The 20494-nt window shown below is 40.7% G+C and overlaps 1 protein-coding gene across 2 annotated transcripts in view; it reads left to right on the top strand.

Moving 5' to 3' along the window:
• Positions 1–20494, top strand: part of arhgef10la (Rho guanine nucleotide exchange factor (GEF) 10-like a) — a gene marked incomplete at its 5' end in the record, with an annotated part of 184829 nt that overhangs the window by 133555 nt on the left and 30780 nt on the right. For both annotated transcript variants that reach the window (XM_024270200.1, XM_024270201.1), the window contains 3 exon segments: positions 10199–10413; positions 11053–11210; positions 15373–15515. In XM_024270200.1, the coding sequence (XP_024125968.1) occupies positions 10199–10413; positions 11053–11210; positions 15373–15515 (516 nt within the window).

Consider the following 20494-nt stretch of genomic DNA (forward strand, 5'->3'; position numbering starts at 1 on the left):
AAAAAAAAAAAAAAAAAAAAAAAAACTTTCTATCTGCAAATGTCTGGTTTTTGGTGCATCTTCTCCATAGGTGACTAGAGGACAATTTCCAGAACTCCACTGTTCTAAAGCTACACTGTGTTTGTTCATTGTGTCAGAAGGCCAACAGGTGATTAGAAAACTCCTGTGCAGTCATGCTAGCACAGCTGAAAACAGTTTAGCTGGGCAGTGAAGCTGTAAAACCGACCTTCCTTTGAGTATCTAGAGCATCACATCCGTGGGGTCGATTAAACGCTCAGAGACACGTAGATCGTATTGTAATACGTATCGTATAGTCAGACTCCAAATACACACTTCTAGTTTGAACTCATTTTTTCTTCACATTTGTGTCACCTCTACTAAATAAAAGACCTTGTTAAATTATGGCCTTATAAATGATCATCTTTAAAAAGGGTATGCAACCTCATTTTTGGTCAAATGTCTTTTAAAAATGTCAGTTTACTTCATGTATTAATCTGTTGGCGAGCTGCTGCCACCATTTTTTGATGAGTGGAGCAAATTGAGTCGCCTGCCTAACACATCACTGTCTGTGGGTTTGTGGGAAACGTTTCTGGATCTGGAAAAAGGGAGAAAATCAGAATAAAAAATGAAGCAGAGAACCGACTATTAATCTGAAAGTTTCAATTTTTGTTCTCCTTCTCCCAGCGAGAGGCAGGGTCATTTATCAGGTGCACTCTTCTAGCGTTAAAGGGGGGGTTCAATCCAGGGCAGACCCTCCAAGACAGAGTACGGCCCAGTTTCTCAGACTTAATCGCATTAGCTTTGCTGTACTCAGGAAGACTGGATGCTACAGTGATATCCCAGCATGCCGTACACCTGCTACAGGTTCTTGTCCGAAATATCCTCCGGCATTCAGCCCTGGTTTCTAGGATCCTCTGAAACATGTGAGAGTTCTGTCAGAGTCCAGAAGAACTGAACCAGAAGATCACTCTTTTTTATAAGTACTAAAAATAGAAATAAAAAGTCGACAACTGTCCACAGGAGACATGGTTGGAGATAGCAGGGGGTTTATTCTCAGACCAGCTCCTCAAATGAACCTTGGTTTTCTTTAAGGCTTGGTAAACAAATTGGGAACCACGGCAACCAACCACTTGACATCTTCTGTGGTTCTGAACAGCTTCACTTAATCCAATGGATTACCATTAAACCATATTACAGACCATAAACATGTTTGCTTAGAGTTTTCCTTACAGTAGAAACTGTTTTTCTGCAAGTGTTTTGGTTTATACATGCTTTATTCTTCTTATTCCTAAATCTTAAGGTAGACAATTAATCGGTGCAGACACCCCCCCACACCTAACACTAGTTACAGGCCAGGCAAGATCCAGCTTTGTGGTTACAGATTCATGTTCTTCACTGTGCCAAGGACAAACGTTCCCCCACACAAACACACTCTCCTGTTGTCTTTGTTGCATTTTACATTGTTTATTTTCATTTTACCAAACGTGCTGTAGAAAATGATGAAATGTGTTTGTGGCTGACCAGCATGAAAATACATCAAAACTTTCTCCCATCTGTTTATGACAAGGCTGCAGTTTCCCCAAACTTCATTTTCAGGAAGTCTTTGTTTCCAGGAATGAAGAGCAGAACTAAACTCAGCTGAACGTTTGGTTGTTTTTGAAGACTGCATGAAATAAACATCAACAACAGAAAAAGATTAATAGCTTTACATTTTACATGACATATTGCTGGTTCTTATAGCTGCACAAAACAGACCATAAAATTAGAGTCAAATCAACTTTTGAATTTGATGTCTGATTGTTTATTTCTTTGTTTCTCCTTAGTGATGAGTCATCTCCAGTTTGAAAGCCGTTTAATAACTTTTTATATTTGTAAGGAAAAAACTTTAGTGGGATTAGCTCCATGGAGATGACACGTTTTTCACAAATGTGTCTCCAGGCTGTCCAACACTATTTGATTTATGGCCAAGAATGACTGTCACAGCAAAAAAATAACCAACCAAACATGGGAATCTTTACTGCTTGTGGTCTTTATTTTTCCTGTCTGAAAAGTAGTAAAAACATTTTTGGTGGCATTTAAAAGGTTACCTGAAAAAGGCTTACCTGACATGAGCGATCCAAATGGTTGGTTAAAAATGGAAAAGATAATGGAACTAGAGATGTCTAAATGCTGACCTTCATGCATTTTCACTCTAAAGTTTAAACAGAAACCTGCAGAAAACATAGTTTGCTGAACCAAAGCTCATGTCCTGCTGATTTTTGTGTGTTAAAAAAGATGTTGCATACACACCAGGCCTTTGATGCACACAATAGAATGTAGGCAAGAACGCCCTAAACGCTGATTCTTTAACAGGCACCTAGCCCACAGTGTTCACACTGAAGAAGCGGGGAAGGGCTTCTTGTTCTTTTTCTACTGTTCACTAGCGCATGTCCTCCACCTACTGTTGGAAGAGGCTTGGTGTGAAATGTGGAAGCAGTGTAAATCTGGTGAATCTCGCTCCAGACGTTTTCCTTCACAGCTCTATTCCGATATATGATAGACTTGGTAACATAGAAATCCAGCCGAACACAAACCACAATTAATTTCTCCTTCATGATCAGGTTTCTAACGGTTGGCACTTCCATGAATTAAAGGGAACACCAAATTTGAGTTCCTGATTGGCCAAAGTGTGCATAGCGAAGTTTGAACACAAGAGTCTGGAACGTAGGTGTTCAAAATGCACAAATTCCTGCGTTTACACAGGCTTTGAATTGAAAGTGGCCGGTGGAACACGCGTTGCCGAGGGCGGTAAGAATGTAGCTTCAGTCACGTGCACCCGTACAGGGGTTGATCCATATCGGTGGTGTGGGTTTGGGGGTTTTCTTGGTCCATTTACGGTCACAGAGAAGAGTGCAGCATCTAAGGCAGGGGTGTCCAAATCCAGGCCTCGAGGGCCAGTGTCCTGCTGGTTTTACAAAAACTCTGCTATTCCAGCTGCTGCTTACCTGGATCAGGTGTATTCGGTCAATGAGGAACTTGCTGTGGATCGTTGCTCAGGTGGCAATCTGATCGATTCACAAATCAAACGATTTTTACTTTTAATATAATGTTTGTTGCTAAGTGTCTTTTTACTGGATGTATGAAATGTAAATTATTTGTTTTAAAATAGCATTTTATTTAGAACAGATTAGAATGAACAAAATTGATAAAAACACAAAGATAAAAGAAATGGAGTTTGTTACTTTGAACATTTTTTCTGTCAACCTTCTGGTTAAGTTCAGCAGTAACATAAACAACATTAAAAACATAAACATCACTGTTGTTTTAGATCATTTATGAACGGATCCTGAAAATGTTCTCTACAGTTTTTCCATCCTCAAAGTTCTGCATCACTTTATGCTCTAAGTGTTACATTTTGGTGCAAATCCGGTAGAAAAAGTTCCTTTTTTCCGCGACAGAATCAGCTGATTCACGTTTATCACATCCTCCTTTCAGCTGTGCAGAGTTGTTAATTAGCTTGAGGCTGCTTTTCTACGCTTCAGAATCCGCTGGAATCACGTTCAACTGTTGAAGAGTTATCATAATCAAAAGAATGTAAGCACTGGAGCTAAAGCTCGGCCCTCGAGACCTGGATGTGGACCTTTTTTGCAATATGAACAATGACTGCAGTGATTGGTCTCTCCGGCCAATTAGGAGTTCATTAAGTCACTTTTGTAGTTGTAGTGCTCGGGCAGTTACTATCTTATCAGGATATAATCTCACTAAAGGACAGCCTTTCTGAATGTGGGAAAACTGCACGGTGTCTACAGAAACCTGCAGTGACCTCATGACACTGCTGTGTGTGTGGTGAGCGTATTGTGAGGTCATTATAAGGATAAAGGAAGTTGGAGGTGATGCTGTCGTACCGTGTCCTTCCTCTAGTGGTTAGTAAGGTGTGAGTACTGACTCCTCACTGACCGCACATGAATACTCCCGTACCTGTAGACAGCTCGTATCCACCTGTGACTAAAACTCTGTTGTGTGTTTATCTAAACAGACGTCGAAGTTCTACAACAAATGTTTGGCAAATCAAGAACTCAAACAGCAGGTGGTTTCCCTCAGATGAATAAACATTTGGATCAACATCTTAGCAGATTTAAATAGTATTTGTCTTTTTTCCTGAGTAAACAAAAACGTAGGGACCAAGTCGACTCTCCAAATACACATTAGCATTTTCACCAGTTTTGTAGTCTGGAGTTGTCTCACTCTGACTATCTGTCTGCTCTTCTTTTGATGAAGGGATTGTTAAAGGAAGTATTTACTGTTGGAAGTCAAACCTCAGGAGGAAATGGTCTCACTGTGTTCCTGCCAACTCCGAAAAACTGGAAACCAACCAGGTTAACAGTCCGAACTGTTGCTTTTCCACTCAACACTTCTTCTCCAGCACTGCCACTGTTGTAAAAAAAAAAACAAAAAAAAACAGCATATTATCTAACCCAGAAAAAAAGGCAAATGATTAAAAGCACAAATAGTGAGGGGCTGAGAAAACGATGCAAAGAATTAGCGGCTCAGTGTTGCCGCCCCCAGTTGGTTCTACCACCCTGGCAGGCTTGTCAAATAAGAGATGACACTAATCATGTTAAAGTGCGATGGGCTATGGGGATTTCTGCACGCTTTGATCAGAGTAATGACATTGTGTCTAATCGGCCTGATCCTGTAGTGTTCCCTGGGAGCCCGCACCTTCCTTTGTCCCACTTTTCCAAACTTCCATCTCTTTCTTTCTGCTCATTGTTTTATTCATCTGCTGCGTTCACTAAGTTAGCATTCAAAGCAGAGGAAGCAGGAATGCATCCATGTCAGCCAAGCAATCTGGTTGACCTGTGTTTTTTTTTTATTTTGAATGTCAATGTGGTGAACAAAGCTCCCACGCTTCCTCGCTGCATTCACAGCAGGCTAATGAATGCTGGCAGAGGAAGTTTTTCTTCTGTCAGAAAAATGATGTTTTCAGAGCAGAGCTATAGATGCAGCATTTATGGATCTGAGCAGGTGTGTTTGATGCCTGGAGATTACATCTTAATAGGCTTTAATTCCAACACATCAACTGTAATACCTGGTAATTTACTGCTTTAGCCCTTTCTGCTCTACTTTCAGGAGGTTTTGTTGAAGTTGATGATGCTGGATGGTTAATCTGTTCCACTTATTGTGAACGTGCTGCGTTTGAGTTCAGGATTCAAACCGCGTCTTCTAGGTTTTTGTTTTTGCACTGTAGCCATTGATTTATGAGAGCTGCACTGAGTAACCCCTCCTCCCTGGCGTTCTAAACAGGAAGTACCTTTTTTCTGTTATGCAACTTATTCAACCTGACCAATCAGATAATTCGATAAAAGTAGGTGGATCCTGCTGGCCTCCACGTCCAACGTTCAAAACATTTGATGGAAAGATTTTAAGTTTAGGGGTGTGGCCTTCCAACAAGCTCACACCTCATCGGCCAGAGTGGTTGCCATAGAAACCCAGACCGACTCACAACAATCCCTGCTTACAGACAACGTCTGGCTCCAACATGGCGGCGTCCGTGTTGTTACAATATGGCGACTGAATTGACTTTTTTGGTTGTAGCCATTTTCTATAGATGACGTCACACTAACTCGCTCCAGTTCTTAGATAAAGTCAATGATTTGAACCCACGACCTTCCAGTCTCAGGGCAGACACTCTTCCAATAGGCCAATGACAGCTGTTACTTCTTTTATGCTGATTTTCCTCAACATTTCTATCAATTGTGTCTATGAAAGATGTTAGAAATACTGGAAGTACAGTTGTGCTCATAAGGTTATGAACCCTGGAGGAAATTGTCAGAACCTTATTGGTCATTTTTCATAGAATAGGAATGACAGCACAGCAACTTTTTCCACTCATAGTAAGTGTTTGGTGAAGCCATTTATTGTCAAAAATTCTGTTTACCCTCTTAAAAACGTGACAATATCAACATCCTAAAGAACCCTGTTCAAAAGTATACACATCCTGATGACTTTGTTCTGAAAACATGAACACAAGCTGATACCAAAGGGTTTGAATGGCAGCTAAAGGTAACCATCCTCACCTGAGACTTGTTTACCTGTAATCAATGTGTGCACTAAAGGTCTTGGAGTTTCTTGGTGTGGATGTTTCTAGGTGTACAATAAGGAGGCACCTGAAGAAAATTGAACTGCATGGTTGAGCAACCAGAAGAAAACATTTTTTGCACAAATTCCACAAAATAGCTTGTTTACAATTCACCAAACAGCACAGAACATCTTAACTTCTGGACCAAACTCATTTGGAGTGATAATACCAAGACTGAATGTTTTGACCACAACCATAAACTCTACATTTGGAGAGGAGCCATCAAGTCCTATGATGAAAATAACATTATTCATACAGTGAAACACGGAGGTGGAGCAGTGATGGTTTGGGATGTGTGAGTTACAAAGGAACAGGAAACAAGATGAATGCAACACATTACGAGAAGATACTGGAGGAGAACTCTTCAAGATGCACATGGGACGCACTTGGGCATTTCAACATGACAACGATCCAAAACACAAGAACAAGTCCAGCTGTCATTGGTTCCAACAGATTATGGTGAAGGTTCTGCAGTGTCTGTCTCAGCCTCCTGACATCAATATTATTGATCCCCTCTGGGGAGATCTCAGACGGGAAGTTCAAGCCCCACAATTTAAAGGAGCTTGAAGTTTTCTGCCAAGAAGAATGGACAGCTTTACCATGAGAGGGAATAAAGAGCTTCATCCACAACGACCACAAGAAACATCCAGCTGTTAATGATGCAAAAGAGGCAATCTAAGTTATAGATAGATAGATAGATATACTTTATTGTCTGTTCAATGAACAGAAATTCATCTTTCAACACGGCATAAGACAATAAAATTGATTCAATTGATAAAAGTTAAAAAAGCTAAAAAGTTAATAAATATATAGAAAATCAAAAGTCATAGAGATCCTAAAACTCACATAATTCACCATCCACATACATATTATAATAAAGTATTATAATACAAGGTATTATATATAGCGGCTGGGTGGCTCAGTGGGCTAGCTGAAGGGCTGACATGCAGGAACCCTGGGTTTAATTCCCAGGGTTGTCCACTGATCCCCACCCAGATTGGGTCCTTAGTCAAGACCCTTGATGCTGCTGCCTAACTGGGTCCCTGTGCCCCTCAAGTACAGGGTTGTGTCAGGAAGGGCATCCGGGGTACAAACTCTCCCAAATCACTGATGTGAAACAGTGGGTGCTGTTACAGTGTGGGGACCCCAAAAGGGATAAGCCGAAAGTGAACTACTACATAATATAAGGTATTAAGAAGTGGGGGATGTCAACTTTAGAACAGGATCATTTGGGAAGTTTCTGTTGTTATTATAATTTAAAAAGAGTTAACTCTAAACAAAATAAAGGCATCAATCAACTATTAACTATGAGGGGAAAAAGTTTTTGTGTTACCATTCATCTTCTTCTTCCAGGGTATGTAAATTAAAGAACACAACTGTAGGTCATTTTCTATGGATGACATCACACTCACTCACTCCAGTTCTGGTGACCAGTTCAAAAGCGGAGCAGAAATAGAAATAAGCCTCTCTTAAATGTGTTAAGCTACACAAAATTAGATCACTACTGTTCCTTTAATTTCTCTTTGTGCAGAAACATTAGAATTGTTTTTCATTGAAACCAAACAACCCCATACCATTATGTCTCCTCCACCAACCTTCACATTTATATGAGTGGACTGAACGGATTTACAACAGAACTCGCATTCTTTCTATAAAAGCCACTGAGCTGCATTTAAAAAGGTTTTACTGTTTCTGGTTGAATCTGTGATACTTTTATCAGACCTCAGAGCTGGGGGTGGGGGGGTTGTGCCCATCCACTCACAAACAAATGAAAAAGTGAGTCTTTAAACTGCAGGACTTTTGGGAAGTGGGGCTTGCTTTTGGCTCCTATTCCTCATTTACTCAGCTTTTTTTTCAAAAGTGGGGGTGTGATTGGGGGGGGGGGTGACTTTCTCATGCAAGATAAGTCTCTTCTATCTTCTTTTCAGCCTCTGCAACAGACTATTATTTGTTCTGGCTCATTCTCAAGAGCCCAGAGGATCCCTCCTGTCCAGATTCTGCGCACTGATACAAATCAAACAAATGATCGCATGCAAATAAGGGTGAGCATGGAGGAGAGGAGCTAAAGACTATATTTAGCTCCAGTCACGCAATGTGATTCATGCGTAGGATAAATCTCTGCTGTTGTGTACCAAACAGCTGTGCTTCGTTTCCAGAAGAGACGCTGTTTTGTCTGGAAATCCACCCAGGCCTCCTGCAGAGGAAACCAATGGAGTCATATTGAAAATCCACCGTAATGCATTAATTGTTTGGCAATTCCATCTTAATTAGGGTTTCATCCTAGATAGGTTTACGTCTCAAAAAAGCCGATACGAGTGTGTGTACGAGACGAGTGGAGCCGGCATTGATGCAGGACCTTGGGAGGCTGATAATTGGCAGACGTTTTTAGTGGACATGTAGAGTTGCTTCTTTATGCAGTGGGAACTTTTTTCACACCATGGTCTCTTTTTAGAAAATGTGATTTTATTCATATTTTATCAGGCACTGACTGCAGGAGTACATCTGACATTTTTACTTTTTAAAGCTGTCTCATTGTCAGGCAGCTTAGTGCGTTCAGGAGCTTCTGAAAGCGTCTCAGTTCTTCAGGGATGAACGTTTGAATGGTGGTTTGGCTCTGTAAAGACACCGTTGTATGTTTACGACAAGCTGGGCTCTTTAAGCAAGATAAAATGCAACAGAAAATGAAGGACAACATTACCATTTTTTTTCATCACTTACACCTCATGTCAAAGTCAAGGCCCGGGGGCCGGATCCGGCCCTCCGGGTAATTCTGTCCGGCCCTCCATCATTTTATTTTATTGTTATTAATGACCTGATGTTATCTTGAGCTCATTTCTAACTTGTAAACTTTGACAAAATATATTTTTATGGACAGTAAAATATTGAAAGTTATTTAAGGTTTAAGTTGATTTATTCTGGAATAATATTCCTGCCTTTTTATTATTCATTGTAAATTTTAAAAAAGTTGTGTTTTTAAAGTTTTAAAAATGTTGTTTTAGAGTGTCCAATAAATGTTTATCCTGTTTGGCCCACGATCTAAGGTGTGTTTTGGATTTTGACCCCCATGTGTGATTGAGTTTGACACCCCTGACTTACACATTATAAATAGTTATATAAACGTCAGTGTCCTCAGGCTGAAACACTGCACTGGAGTTGGATCACCACCACCCCCCGCACACACACCTCTCTCGCACGCATTATTTAAATCAATTGTCCTTCCACACTGAACACAATTCGCGTCATTGTCATGTACATGTCTTTGTTTTAACAAACATCAAAGTTGCTGCCTGACGGTTTCTCCAAAAGTGCGTTAAAGGGAAAATATTGTCTATAGTCTCTGTGCTGCCCCCTACGAGTGGAATATATGTATTATAGTTTAATTTCCTGATTGGTCCAACCATTTCTGTCCCACGTTGTTTCAGAAGCCTCACGTCATGACCTGCAGCTCCAGTAATGATAACAATCCTGTTCCCAGCCCCACCCCTGTGACAGGATTTTCACATTTCGGCTGTGGGTGGAGTCAGCCTCCAACCTCCCTGTTTGGTTACCCTTTAACCTGAAGTTCCCGCCACGTGGGGGAGGAGCTTCCGTCAAAAACTTTTCTCGATCTCATCATGGAGGACGGGGATGATGAGAAATTAGGTTTATTTACCTTGTAGAGGGGGGGGGGGTATTTGCATTTTTGGAGTTATTCCATACAGATTTGGTATTTTCAAAATTATTTTCAAGCCGCTTTTTTCTCAGTTTTTGTAGATGTGGTCTTGTAAATGTAAATGCAATCAGAAACGTGATGTCCTAGGATTTCGTTTGTGTTTTAAGATGTTTTGTTTCTATAAATAGGCCCCAATGAGAAAACGCTTTCATGGAATACATGTGTGAGTGTATATTTATGCTTTGAAGTTTTTTAAAATGTATGTTTTAAAGTTTTCCCAAAAAAGTATTTTAGGCTTTAATCTTGTTTTTTTTTGTTTTTACTGATCTGAAAATGATCTGAACCGTGACCCTAAAACCGTGACCCGATCCGGGCCGTGAGTTGTGTGATCCGTTACATCCCTAATGTTAGTCCTGTTTTCCCTTCAGGTGGTCGGAGGAGGAGAAGACTCTCAGGGCCACATCGAGATATTTTCTCTGAACAGGCCGGCGCCCAGGCCTGTGAAGAGCCTGCAGGTGGGCTCGGCCGTGCGATGCCTGGAGTACGTCCCTGCTCCTTCTCGGACGGAGGACTTAGAGGCGGGAGGGCCGAGGGCGGCCTCGGTGAGCGCCGCCACCATCTGTCTTGGATTGGATGACGGCCGGTGAGAGTTTCATGACAAAATGTGTTCTGTTGCTTTTCTATCTTCTCACAGCTCCGTGAGATTTGCTGCTTTAAAGTTTCACTTGTCAATATTTCATCAACCGTAAAAGACGGAGCTGATGCCCCAACAGAACATTAAAGGAACTAACTGTGTTTCACTTTTTAAATCCAATAAAACCTTCTGGTCCAGGCAAGGTGGAGACAGATTGAATATCAATTTTCTGTCACAGTTGCTCTCAATAAATTGCTGTTTTTTTCCAAACTGTGGGCATTTTTCTAGATCAGGTTTTTGTTTCTTTAATTTTTTAAAAAAAATGATCTGCTGACTCATTATTTTTCAATAGAAGTGTCAAAAACAGAAGAGGTGGAGGAGAGGCTTCAGCATTTGAGAGCTGAAATCCTGTCAGGTGCAATGCTGTTTAGTGATTTTTTTCCTCTAAGAAACAAAACCGGCGCGTGCATTTGTCATTCAGGAGACAATAAGATGCAGCAAAGTTCAGACGGCGTTTGAAACACGCCAAAGACAGAGTGCTTCGTCATACGCAGCGCCCTGCGCCCCGTTAAATCAACCTGCATGAAAACGACGCACTCTGTCATTTCAAATGATACTCATCCATCATTCCGGCTCCTGTTTTTCCAGCATTCTGGTTTATGGAAGTTTGGACACGGCGGCACAATGTCTGCTGACCCTCCACAGCCCAGAGGGCCGTCCCGTGCTGTGCCTGAAGCACGCCTCTGGCTCGCTGTTCGCCGGGCTGCAGAGCGGGGTCGTCATCGTTTATGGAAGAAATCAAGATGGTAGGGGAGCTTATACAGCCTAAGCTGAGTGTTTTTGTCTGAAAGATGACGATGATGTTACACTCCAAATACAGCTCTTGTTAATCTATTTCCCACTATAGCATTAACACATTCAGAGACGCAGAAACAGGATTTATCAGGAGTTACGGTTGATGGATGGATACATTGATGGATGAATAGATAGATGGATGATGGATGGATGGAGGGATGGATAGATAGATGGATACATGGATGGATGGATGGATGGACAGATGGATGGATACATGGAAGGATGGATGGATGGATGGATGGATGGATGGATGATGATGATGAATGGATGGATGGATGGATGGATGGATGATGATGATGAATGGATGGATGGATGGACAGACGGACAGATACATGGAAGGATGGATGGACAGATGGATGGATACATGGAAGGATGGATGGATGGATGATGATGAATGGATGGATGGATAGATGGAAGGATGGATGATGATGAATGGATGGATGGATGATGATAATAAATGGATGGATGGATGGACGGACGGACAGATACATGGAAGGATGGATGGACAGATGGATGGATACATGGAAGGTGGATGGATGGATGATAATGAATGGATTGATGGATAGATGGATGGATGGATGGATGAATGGATTGATGGATAGATGGATGGATGGATGGATACATTGATGGATTCATTGATGGATGAATGGATGGTTACATGGATGGATGGATGGATGGATGGATGGATGGACGGACAGATGGATACATGGAAGGATGGATGGATGGACGGACGGACGGATACATGGAAGGATGGATGGACAGATGGATGGATACATGGAAGGATGGATGGATACATGGAAGGATGGATGGATGAATGGAGGGATACATGGAAGGATGGATGGAGAGATGGATGGATACATGGATGGATGGATGGAGGGATGGATGGATGATGGAGGGATGGATGGAGAGATGGATGGATGGATGGATGGATGGATAGATGGATGATAGATGGATGATAGATGGATGGATGGATGGATGGATGGATGGATGGATGGATGGGGAAATGGATGGATGGATGGACAGATGGATGGATACATGGAAGGATGGATGGATGAATGGAGGGATGGATGGATGGATGGATGAGGAAATGGATGGATGGATTATTATATTATCTTATTAATATTAAAGTAATATTAATATTAATATTTTATCTTTTTCTTGTATTATTCTTCTGTATTGTTTTTTATTGATTTGTTTTGTATTTTAACTTTTTTGAAGAACTTTGTGAGTGGCCCTCTGTGAAAAGTGCTATATAAATGAAGACTTGCTTGCTTACTTACATCTGATTGGTCAGTTTAAATCTTGAATAACTTGTGATAAAAAAAATCTTTAAAATAATTAGGACTGGAAAGAAGATGTTAAGAAAAAGGGTATCAGATCAAGAATGGTTATTCTGACCAATAGAAGAGCTGTTTATTTCTCTGTAGAAGTCGATGGGATTTCTTGGAACCACTTCCTGTTTGGAATGCGAAGAGGGAGGGAGAGAGGGGGTAACTCAGTCCAGTACTCATATATAGTCAATGGATGTAGCCAATGCATCCACAACTTTGGCTGAAAATATACCTCAATTGTGACTCCTCCCAGAATGCTCTGTTGTCTGATGCAAACTCAGGTTCATTTGTCAGGCTGCATCTTCATCAGGTTGTTTTTTAAAATTTCTTAAACACAATTTGTCTTAAACTACAATCAACTGAATTATAACAATTTCAGCTGAATTGGAAAATAATTGGATTGTTGGTAGAATAATTTAGACTCTTTTTGATTCAATTTGTTTGTTTTCTGCAGAAAGCGCCCAGAGATATTTTTGATCTCAAACTGTCACTTGATAAATTACCTTCATTGAAAATTTTCCGTTCAAGTATAAAAATGAAGTTAAACTGAAATTGTAAAGCAGTTTTTTTATGATTTCTTTTGACTTAATTTTTATTGAGTTTTACAAAAGTTTTGAAACTGTTTGAATTGTACAACATAATGGTAAACTATACAATAACAATATTTATATAGAGGGCCATGCACACGTTCCCCATGTAATTTGCAAATATAGAACAGATTTAGAAGTAACAAACAAAAATAACAAATGCACTAATAATAATAACCCAAAAAAATACAAATAGTAAAAAATAAAGAAAATAATAATAGCAAATAAAAAACACTATGCACAACTTACTGGAACAATAAAGCCACAATGGGACGCCATCTTTTGCTAAACAGGTCTCTTTTGATCCTTAGAGAGTAAGTTATTTCCTCCATCTGATGCATTTCTCTCACTTTCACAATCCAGGTATTGTATATCGGTGGATCAGGGCTTAACCACTTTATGGTAATACACTTAAGTACTGCTGTTAATAAAATTCTATAAAGATATTTTTTATTATTCCCTAATAAGTTTTCTGGTAGGATCCCAACAAGGCCAACTGTGGTTCTCTAGCTAGTGGCTGTATAAACACTTCATTAGGAGCAGTGAATATATCCTTCTAAAAAGAGCTGATCTTTGGACAAGACCAGAAGATATTCATATGAGTTTGATTCTTATGGTTTCTAATTGACGTCGTTCATCACTTCAATGTTTCGTCACCTTGAAACAGTCTGTAGTTTTTCACGAACTTCTCTTTGTTTGTTTAATGTATTTGCATAACATTCATTTTGTTCACATTAAATCATTTTAATGCATTTTTAGACTATAAATATCAGTGCCTGTAGGATTGCTGCTTTAGTGCGGTGTTTACAGCACCATTACATTCATGTCTGACTGCCTCTCCAGCAGCCTGTCTTATAATTGTTCAGTTGTTTTTTTTTCATTACCAGTGATTTTTCACACCTCCTGTAAGTATGAAAATAACATTGCACCATGTGGTAGATAATGTGCCATGTTCATTCAGCCGTAGCGCGGGGCCAGCCGAGCTGAACGCCGTCTCAGCAGAGGTTTGCCGTCTTCAGCGCCAGCAGGAGCACAATAGCTCTATCAGTGGGTTTCTTTTACCTGGCCAAAGTATGTCAGCAGGCCTCCCCACCTCCTGTGCTCCCCTTTCCTCCCCAGCAGTGAGGATGATTAATTACACCAAGCTGCTGCATGCAGATTAAATATTTCCATTCACGCTTTATAGATGTATATTAAAAAGGACAAGAGAAAAGCACTCAAGTGTTTCAGCGTAACAAGTCTGCAGAAAGCGGGAAACAGGACTTCTGCTGAGGCCTGCTCCAAAAGACATTGTGATACCTATAGAAGGTTATTGTTTAGTGATTAGTCTACCGCAGCTCGCCTTATGGAGACACGTATGTCAAACACATCAGCTAGAAATATCCAACACGGCGAGTCAGAGGAGTCTGGTTGGTCATGACGAGGCAGCACCCCGCGCTAAAGAGGAAAAGCTTAGTCAGGGTTGGGTGGGGGGGTCGCGGCAGCCGCAGGGACATTTACATGTGTGAATTTTGAAAAGGTGCAAAAATGACCTTTAGAACACGCCAAACAATTAACCTGTGGAAGCCAAATGGCAGGCTGTAGAGACATTCTCCTATAAAAAGGGCTACAAGCAACTTTTAATGCTAATGAAATGCCCCCTCTTTCTGATATTGCTTCATTAGCAGAGGGAACGCTGAAAACCCCGCTACTGCTTCCTGCAACATGCAGTCCTGTGATTAAAGTTCAATCCTGCGTTTTCCCGCTGATGAAGCAGAAGTTCAGACTCGGTTCTGTTCCAGAAAGACGGTTCTAAAACAGTCGGGAAGAGCATTAAGGGCTACGCCAGGCTTATTAGCATGTGGGTGCAGAGGGTGTAAACACCGCGCTGTGCGGCCCACAGTAGCTCCGAGTGTGGAGACTCAAATGAAAGACTGGAGCTTTTAGTCAAGCAGCAGGTCGTAAGCTTTCCCACCGATCCGACTTCATTAGTAAGACGGAAAACAAACCTCTGACGTGAACGCTTTCTCCGCAAGCTTTTACTCAGCTCCTCCAAATTACTACACCGCTACTTTAGGAGCTCCAGCCTGACTCATTGGCTTTGCATGAACAACAGGAGATGCAGATCTATCCAGTGGAACGTTGTGTGTTTTCATGTGTTCACACTTTGTGGTTTCACGCCGGTTCCTCCCGGTTTTGTTTCCCTGCTCTCTCAGAGGACCTGTGGGACTCGGACTCGCATCGGTGCATTAGCCTGGGTTCAGAACCCGTTCGGACCATGCTGGTGCTGGATGATGTCGTCTGGGCAAGTTGTGGGAATTCCGTGGTAACTGTCGATGTTTCCAGTTTAGCAACACAGGTAAGACCGTCACTCTCTGAAACACAAGCAGAACTTCAGTTTAATGTAACCAAAGGGAAAGACTTCCACCAGGTTCCACCAGCATTTGAAAGAAATCCAGGAGTTTTATTCTAAATCTTTTTGGAATCATGGCTCCGTGTTGATGAGCTCCTTGATAAAACACCTCATACTTTAGCTTCAAACACTTATTACGAATCACCAGTGAAACAGAAACACAAAGTCAATGTTTTAAAAAATGTGCAATCCTAAATTTGTATATTTCTTTAAATGATAATGGATTTACATTTTCATAAATTAAAGCTTGATTTTCTACATTTTTTCATTTATTGAAATTCATATTATGTAACCAAAAAGTGTATGTGAAATTTTTTTTAAGTATTTGTTGAGAACAGCAAAATCCCTGTTCTCAACGCCTCATGAACGTATGGGGGGGGGTAATAGAGGCGATTATTACATCCATTGATTTTGATCCATAATTGATTCTGAATAATTTTCAATAAGTGATTAATAAATAAAAGCATTTCAATACATAAGTGTTCATTTTAAATAAGTGGACCTTGTGATCAGACCGGCCCTGACTTTGCTTAAAGTCCCACTCCAACTATATTTTTTATTTTTTCTAAAAGTGGCCTTTTTATTATGATGATTAATTAGATTTTTAGCCAAAATCATAAAGCCTACATTGTTTTTAAGACCTAGTTTCTGCAGAGGTGCAGTCCTTCAATAGAAATTCACCTCTGAGTTGTGGGCGTGACTGTCGGCGTAAAAGTAAGCCTCCACTGATATCCCATCATCAATTTGTTTATGCACTCTCTTGCTAGCAAGAAGCAGCTCACAAGCTCAAGCTAGCAACAAAATAGTGAGCAATATGAGAGCTATCCCTCCGTTTTGACCCAGATTCCAGCTCAGACGAGCGAAACAAAACATTGACCCCGCCCATGTCCGCTGCTGCGTTACAAACCTGAGCTTTTTCAAGCATCCAGTTTTCATCTGCCTAATCAGTGCCATTTGAATAAAGACATACTCAGAAAAGCTGTTTTAATCTTATACATATTATTTTATACATGTCCTCCACTATGAGAAAAATGCTACAAGAACATGTTAAAACCAGATTTTCGTTGGAGTGGGTCTCTAAAGTTTAAGTTTAGAAGAATTTTGTTTTTTTTAGTGTCAATGATCTGGGAGCTTTGGTTAACAGTCATGCTGTGTTTCACTTGTGTTGTGCCAGAATCAAGGGAAACAAGCGGGAAAGCATATCACACACTTCCACGTTGTTTGAAATTATTCTGTTCAACTAATTTATTGATAAAAAAGTGCAATGATCTTATTTCAAGCTGCTGAGTTCAGGATAAAAACCTTTTCTCTAAAACTCGTCTGTTGATGATTCTGTGAAAGATTCTTTGATTCTCAAATTAACATTTTTCATGTCACAATTTTTATGTTCTTAATAAAAGTTAAAGAATTCAAAGTAAGTGAAGAGAAAACATTGTTATAAATGTATCAATTCAGTTCATAACCGAATCCTCCTGAATCGTAAATAAATCTGAAGATTTCCTTAAGATTCCCAACTCTTATATGAAGTTAACACGACTGTACACAGACCTTCATCCTGACCTTTAGGCCTAAACACAGGAGGAGTTAATGTGAACAAATCTTTTCACAATATTATGCTAATATTTCTTGTGAGGGAATTCTGGTTTCCTATTTTAGAAGCTTTTGAAGATCATCAGAATTGATTTATTTTATATCACATGTATGGATTTGTAAAATGTTAAGTAATTATTCCTACAAACTGACACTCTGCTTTACGTTCCTTGTTTTGACATTAAACGTTCCACTATAAACCTTGTTTATGCTCCGGCCAAACTGTGAGCGTTCTCTCTGCATGTCTGACAACCTCACTATCTATTCTAGCCCCTAAAAAAATTGTAAGTGTGTTCGTTAAAACTTTTCTGGAATGACATTTCATACGTCTAAAAGTTGGGCAGCAAAAAAATAAAAATAAAAAACACAGCAAAATGGCTTCAACATCCAAGTGTCAAAAGACAAACAGGGCCTGTGGTGAGCCGGCGTTTTTATGGGCTCATTGTTTTCTGCAGAGCCTGCTTAGCTTCTTGTTTCTGGCAAACAACTTTATGAAGATGCTGCATCCACCATAAAACCAGAGCACTGAAGACGGAGTATCCGCTTGTAAAAGGAAAAAGGTTTTAACGGCATCCTTTAAGTCTGAGTCTAAAAGAAAAGAAGAGTCTGTTTAATAGTCAGTTATCCGATTTATTTGTTTGAGTGTTTACAGCAAATAAATAAGAGAAGGGGTATGCAGGGTTTGACAAATCACATTTATTTTCTGCACAAAAAAAAAAAATTTAAAAAAGGTAAAAAACGTTCAAAATAAAATGTGATGTTGTGAAAACTGAGTGCAACAGGAAGACGGAGTCACTGTCAAATCAGTCTGTAAGTCATCCAGAAGCCCCAAGATTCAACGCTCCAGAGGAGATTTGTGTCAGTGATCTTCCTGCTAAAACATTCCCTCAGCTCGCCTTCATGGTCTCCTCGTTCCCTCCGTGCAACAATGACTGCAGCCATTTGTGTGGAAAGCTGTGCCAGTTAGCACCTCCCTTTCAAGCATGCAAAATTCAAAAGCAGCCGCCGCCGTCCTGTTTTACGTTTCAAATCTATTTACAGTTACTCACAATGTTTTGCAAATTCTACCAGAAACTGCATTTTAGATATTCGTCAAAAAGCGAATGGGCTCCTACGACTCTGTGGACTATTGCTCCAGTGAATCGGACCCCTTCTTCTGAGGGTCTGGTTAGTACGTCTGCTACAGCAGCTTTTTATGCCTAAAATCCAGTTTGCACATGAGTAGTTCTTATTTGGCAAACGTGATCACATCTCCATGTGCTTTCACAGCCAGATCCTTCAGGATGACAAGTCAGGAAACGTGTGTTTGCTGTGTTGTCATAAATCTTATTACGAACTAGACCCCATGTTCACCATGCTGCTGCCGCCTTTTATTGATTTGCATGTCTTACCCAGCATGCCCCAGGGAACGGCAAGCAAACAAACTATCAAACAATCCTATTGACAGGTGCTTGGTGAGGAGTAAAGGGGATGTGCATGTATATGGTTACGGCCACTGACTGCATATGAGACTTAGGCCTGTCAACAATTAGTCTTCATCATCGACTAATCGACCATAAAAAAAAGCGCTGACGCTAATTTTGGATTGTCAACGTGTGTTTTTTTTAATTATTATAATGACCACCAGCCACAGTCATTTGGATCGGCACTACAGGAAGCTTTGGAGGTGACATATCCCTTCCTCAACCATAGAAGAGAAGGAAGATACAAAGCACTGTCTTACGGCAGCGCAGCAGTCATGCACGAGCACCTGAAACAGAAACAACCTTCTGTTGTTATGGCGTCTTCCTTACTGTTCTCGACATCTTCCTCAAGGTACTGACATTTTATCATTACAGAGTGGATGTAACCTGTTCCATCCTCACACAGAATAACTTTGGATTTCAAGTTTGTAGTCTAAAAATAAGCTGAACACGTAGCACTACTGTCACCAGAAGTAAAGCATTCTGTGTTATCATTGTATTTGTCTCAACACCGAAGCTTTAGCTCCAGTAATTAACGTAATTCTAGTGGATTCTGAAGCGGAGAAACGCATCATCTTGCTGATATGCAGTGCTGCACAGCAGTGAAGTGATCACGTAATCACAGAGAATCAGCTGAATCTGCCGTGGAAAATCAGGAGAATCAGGAGAAGCGACTTTTCATAACGGCTTTGCAGATATCCTTTAGAACATAAAGTGCTGCAGAACTTTGAGGAAGGATTTGTTGTTAATGATCTAAAACAACAGTGACGTTTAGATTTTATTTACGTATGTTAACCATAAGGTTGACCAAAAGAAACAAAACAATGCATAGATTTAGAATACTGTTTCTATGAGAAGTTTAGACAAGGATTTACTGCAGGGATCAGGAATGCTATAGCCAATTATGCCTTCTTTTGTGCTAGCATATACTTTACGTGGGACCTTAAACTTTTGAATCTTTTATGAATTATTTATTGAAACTCATCAACTATACATGTAAAATTCCCATTTCTGTGAACGCACCATACAGAGTATAGCAGTACCATACATGACCCATAAAAAAATGTGTCACCACCTTACGTAAACAAGAGTCGTTGACTAATCAACTAATCAAAAAATAATCCATGACTAATCGACTACTAAAATAATCGCTTGTGACAGCCCTATTGAGACCCTCCCTCCCCCTCCAAAGTTCCAAACAGGAAGTAGCTGCTGGCTCCAAGAAGCCAAAGTCCCATACACTTCACAACAGCTGTTACTCAGTCGTTCTCTTTGGGTGGCTCAGTGGGCTAGGTGAAGGGCTGACACTCAGGAGCCCTGGGTTTGATTCCCAGGGTTGTCCACTGATCCCCACCCAGATTGGGTCCTTAGGCAAGACCCTTGACGCTGCTGCCTAACTGGGTCCCTGTGCCCCTCAAGTACAGGGTTGTGTCAGGAAGGGCATCCGGCGTAAAAACTCTGACAAATCACTGATGCCAAACAGTGGGTGCTGTTACGCTGTGGCGACCCCGAAAGGGATAAGCCGAAAGTGAACTACTACGACTACTCAGTCATTCTGTTTGTTTTGTCATGATTCTTTTCTGTAGTTTCGACTACAAACTGACCAATCAGATGACTCAATGATGGTGGGTGGAGCCTGCTGACCCCCATGTCCAACGTTCAAATCCTACAATTGGCAGATTTGGTGTAGTCCACTTGCAAGAAGTGGGGGTGTGGCCCTCCAACAAGCTCACTCCTGATTGGTGAGAGTGGTTGCAATAGAAAGTCAGTCTGACTTGAACCAATCACTGCTAACTGACCACGTCTGGCTCCAACATGGCAGCGTCCATATCACGCTAAATGATGACTGGTTTTACTTCATTTTGGAAGTAA

This window comes from Oryzias melastigma, linkage group LG5, assembly GCF_002922805.2.
Source record: "Oryzias melastigma strain HK-1 linkage group LG5, ASM292280v2, whole genome shotgun sequence".
Lineage (NCBI taxonomy): Eukaryota > Metazoa > Chordata > Actinopteri > Beloniformes > Adrianichthyidae > Oryzias > Oryzias melastigma.